The following is a 5,113-nucleotide window of genomic DNA, read 5'->3' on the forward strand; positions in this document are numbered from 1 at the left end:
TGATTAGTAAATAGTAAATGCATATAAGTCGAAGTTTATCTGTTACTTTTATCCTAATAGAATAAAAGCGATATCACGGTCGCTCGATGATTTGATTTGACTTATGTGCCGAGCCCGGTCAGGACTGAATTGATGTGTTCAATTAAGTTCTATGTCGAATGAATCTGAGATCGAGAAACCAAATGTTGGACAATAAGTTCCATAAGATTGTCTGCATAATATCTAAACAGAGGACTGTACGATCCCTTATCTAAAGGACAGGAGATTGATAAGATCAGAGTTGACAGCGTCTTTGAGAGCTACGATTGCTAATTGGTTTGTGTTTTGCATATATAGTCACTAGACTTATCCAAGTGGGAGACTGTTGGATTAGTGTCTAAGGCTGTAACTATATTTGGTAAGTACTTAACCCGGTTGAGCATGGTCCTTTTGGGTTGCCTCCACCATAGCAACTTGACAGGATGATTTGTTAAGAGAGAAGAAATATTATTAATATATTATGAGAATAATATATTAAAAGATTAATAATATTATTTGATTAATATAAGTCATATATTAATTAAGAATTAATTTGGTGACTTAAAGAGGTTAATTGAATAAAGGGGCATAAACTGTCAAATGTGTGATAGTTGTGTTTTGGGCTATGTATCCTTATAGATAATGTGGTGGACGAAATTTAGGGTTTGGGAACCTTAAAATCGTCCAAGCCTAATATCTAGGAATATCTTGGATTTCTTAGGGCCTAAGTTATTCAATTAGGGTTAAAGGTGAAACCCTAGTATCCCATAGTATAAATAGACCCCTAGGGTGAGGGAAATCGGCACTCATGCAAGGGAAGAAACCCTAGGGCCGATTTTTCACCCTCCTTCCTCTCTCTCAAATCATCTTCTTGCTAGTTGGTGTTTGTAAGCCATTAGAGGAGTGATAATTGAGACTCTAAGTTCCAAGAAAGAAGAAGTATCAAACAAGCAACTCAAGGTATTCTTCTAGATCTGTTTTGCATATGTTATGAATTGTTTGTTTACACTAGATCTATGAATGAAAGTCTTGGATACATGCATGTTCAATTAGAGAAACCTAGATCCAAGCAATTAGGGTTTGCATGTGCACATAAGAAAGTTCTTATGGCTCAAACCCATCAGTTATAAACCATAAACATCATTCTTTAACAATCACAAAAGGTTGACAATTGTTTTTTGACCAAAAGGGCTAAAAGACCAAAATAAAACCATGACAACAAACTACTTTTAAACCATTACATCCAAATGCACAAAAGTGGTGCTAAACCAAAAGATAAGTTTTAAACAAAATACACTAATTTCTGCATTGACTGCCACCTCTATTCCCTCCTTGACTTCTTCATGCATTCCCTCCTTGACTACTTGCTTCCTGCATTCCCTCCTTCACCCTTGCAAGTCCTGGAGTTATGACCCCTATTATTGCATTTCCCACACTTGACACTAACAAACTTTCTGGTGAGTTTTTCAGGTTCACTTCCACCATGTTTATGCATCTGACTATCATATTTTTCATATGCACTCCTCTTTCTCTTGGTCTTTGGTCTTCCAGGTTGAATGTGATGTGGTGGTGGTGTTAATTGAAATCGACAGGTACTTTTCGGCCACATGGCTCTACCCTTTATAGGTTCCACAGTGTAAGAGTAAGCCTCATTCCAAGTTTGAAGCCAATACACTTTGTTGACATAAGTGTAAAGCTCCCCAACTTTATCTCCACTATCATCCATTTCATGTATGGTAGCTATGGCATGCCTACATGGAATCCCATTCAACTTCCACCTTCTGCATGTACATGACATATTTGTCATGTCAACCACATGTTGGTCATGTCAACCACATGCTGGTCATGCCAAGGACCATAAACTTCATACTTTGCAGTCCCATTCCATCTAGCCCTATATTGGACTGAAGCTTCCTTATTTCTCTCAAGTAACATTGATGTTGTTGGAGTGAGTGGACCTAGAGCTTTAGACATCACTTTCTTCACATTGTAGATCCTCTTCATAAGGTACTGCCTGATGTACTCAAGACAACTTATGATGGGCTTATTCATACCATGAATAAGCTTACTGTTGAAAACCTCACACAAATTGTTGAGCAATATATATGATCCTGCTCTGCCTGTATTAAACAAGAACATTATATCAAATAAGTCAAGTACAATTAGCACCAGTAAAGCTTCACCTAAGGTATGGAATAGAACCTGAAAAGTGGCTTCTGGCCCAATGGTGAGGGGGGGGGGGGTCTTCAACCACTCAAAAGCATCCTTATCAAACTTGTTAAGTTCATTCATGTAGTGTTCAAATTCTGGTACTGTAGTTGTTGTTGCACACTGCCATAAGTGATCTTTATACTATTTTGTTTTCCATTTTTTTCTCATGTTCTCATAAATATGCCTTAGACAGAAAAGATGCTCAGCTTGTGGGTACAGTTGTGCAATAGCAAGTAAGAGTCCCTGTAAAAGATTATCCTACATAATCATTCCAACATTCATATACAAATGAACTATTAGTTATACAAAAAGAAGAAAATAGTACCTTTTTTCTATCACTCATGAAAGTAAAGTTAGAATTTGAGTATAACTCTAAGTCATCTCCTAAGCATTCTAGAAATCATTTCCAGCTACTCATATTTTCAGTCTCAACAATGGCATATGCAAGTGGGTATATGCCATTGTTTGAATCCAATCCAACTGCAGTGAGTACTTGGCCTGGAAATGGTCATTTCATAAAAGCACCATCTAGTCCGAGAATATCTCTTCAACCTGCTTTAAACCCTTTCTTTAATGCCCCTAAGCAAATATACACCCTTTTAAATAGACCTGGCAATTCGTGTATTTGTGTCATGAAAACGTGTCAGCCACAAATTTGACACGATACGATTACACGATGAGAAATAAGTTTTATCTCAATTTTATAGATGTATTCATGTCATGTATTCGTGTCGTGTCGTGTCTCTCATAGATTCGTGTATTCGTGTCTGGAATTGCCAGGTCTACTTTTAAACTGCCTTGTTTCTCTAGCACTGTTAGGCTCATTAACAACCTCAAGCTTCACAGTTGTATCCACATTAGTTGCTTGTAGTTCCATAAGATAATCTCTTAACACCTCATATTGCTTTGTGTAGTCACCGGTCACTTGCTTTGTAGCTGTTGCTTTTGCCCTTTGTACTTTGTGTATGGACACACCAACTTGAAGCCTTTTCTGAACTTGGTCTTGAATGCTTCGAAGGGGTACAGTAGGGTTAGACTCGACCATGTCTAAGATTTCTGTGGATATATACTTCATAGTGCAAGCCCTAAGTTTTCTAGTTTGAACACAAGTATGTTTGTTCAGTAAAGTTTTCACATACCAATAATCACTATCTTTTGACCTTGAAGTCTACATTGACCAAGAGCAATTCACTTTATTACCCTTACCTACCCCACTTGCATTTACATTAGGTACATTACCTTTATACACAACCCTAAGCCTTGTTTTGTTGTTTTTCTTGAACCCAAGATTCCATCTAGTCTCAATGGCAAGTTTGTTGACTTTGTCCTTAATTTCCTTTTTACTTTTATACTTTTGACCCACTTGAAAAGTAACTGCATGGACTTCAGCAAAAGAGCACTTCTTCTCCTTCACCATCTGTTTTAATATTGCTTTCCTCCTCTCATCATCAGTATCTTCACCTAGGGAGTCCCATTCATCATTATCAATTACTTCAACATCTTTAATATCTTCAATATCAACATCTTCATTTTCAGTTTCAACACCATTTCCTCTGTCAACATAATCAACATCTAGATCAACATTCATATAGAAATCACTCATTTCCACCTCAATATCACTTACATAATTTTATTCATCTTCAAGAAAGTCACTATCTTCCTCACTCCCTTCACTACCCCCTTCACTACCTCCTTCACTACTCCCTTTACTACACCCTTCACCAAGCCCTTCAGAAACTCCTTCACTTTCAAATTGAACTTCACCAAGTCTTGCACCAACTCCCATACTCTGATCATTATGTTCATTAACAATATATTGATCAAAGAAAGGATCACAGTCTTCAAATTGAAATGCTTGGGTATCAAAGGTATCAAACACTTCTGTATTTAATTCTTGATCACTAAGACTTGCACCTTCATCATGAACTTCTGTATCTTGATCACCAATAGGTGCACCTTGATCATGAATTTTTATACCTTGATCACCAATAATTGCACCTTCATTACCAATTTCAACATGTGCATCTTGATCACCAACAGTTGCAGTGTGTTCCAAGTTGAAACACAAAAATTCTTACTACATGATTGACTCCTTTCAACTAACCTCAATCTCCTATTCTTATTGTATTCTGGTGTCTCATACCTTACCAAACACAATTCATGTTTTGGTTTACTGGATGCAAATCAACCAGTACTGAATTTGATTTTGGTAAGGGCACGTCATCTGCTATTTCCTCAACTATGACCCTAGGTTTATCTCTTGGAGACATAAAGTATGTAAGTAACTTAGTTTCATTATGTTAAGTGTATACCGTGATGATCTTATGATGTTCATGATGGGTTTTTGCCATAAGAACTTTCCTATGTGCGCATGCAAAACCCTAATGCTTGGATCTAGGCTTTCTAAATAAACATGCTATGAATCCAAGACTTCTAATAACTACTTAGGCTAAATAACAACATTGAAACATATCTAGAATCATACCTTTGAATTCCTTGTTGACCTTGTTGTCTTGGAGCTTCTAGAGTCACGAATGTCACTCCTCTAATGGCTTACAAACACCAAAGCAAGAAGGATGATTTGGGAGAGAGGAGAGGGGAGGAATTTCGACCAGAGGTTCCTTACTTTAGGTTAAGTTCCGAAAATCCTATGCCATAGGGTCTATTTATACTTGTAGACTCCTTAAGGGTCACAGATTAAACCCTATTGGATAATCTTCTCTTAAGGCTATCCAAATCCATTCCAAGATAACTCATATGGACGATTTTAGCTATCCTATATCTCTTAGAATTCGTCCAATGCGTATCCTTATGGATTTACAGTCTAAAGTTTAACTATCAAACAATTGACAGTTTATACCCTCTTATTTAATTAATCTCTTTA

The 5,113-nt window shown here is 36.9% G+C and overlaps 1 protein-coding gene across 1 annotated transcript; it reads right to left on the minus strand.

Moving 5' to 3' along the window:
* Positions 1 to 1,378: 1,378 nt before the first annotated feature.
* LOC111917790 (uncharacterized) lies at positions 1,379 to 3,274 on the minus strand. Its single transcript, XM_023913435.1, has 3 exons — positions 3,007 to 3,274; positions 1,889 to 2,138; positions 1,379 to 1,799 (listed from the first exon to the last, which is right to left on the minus strand). The coding sequence occupies exons 1-3, from the start codon at positions 3,272 to 3,274 to the stop codon at positions 1,379 to 1,381; spliced, it is 939 nt and encodes a 312-aa protein (XP_023769203.1).
* Between the last annotated feature and the right edge of the window lie 1,839 nt (positions 3,275 to 5,113).

The sequence above is a fragment of the Lactuca sativa genome, chromosome 1 (genome assembly GCF_002870075.4).
Source record: "Lactuca sativa cultivar Salinas chromosome 1, Lsat_Salinas_v11, whole genome shotgun sequence".
In the NCBI taxonomy this organism is placed as follows: domain Eukaryota; kingdom Viridiplantae; phylum Streptophyta; class Magnoliopsida; order Asterales; family Asteraceae; genus Lactuca; species Lactuca sativa.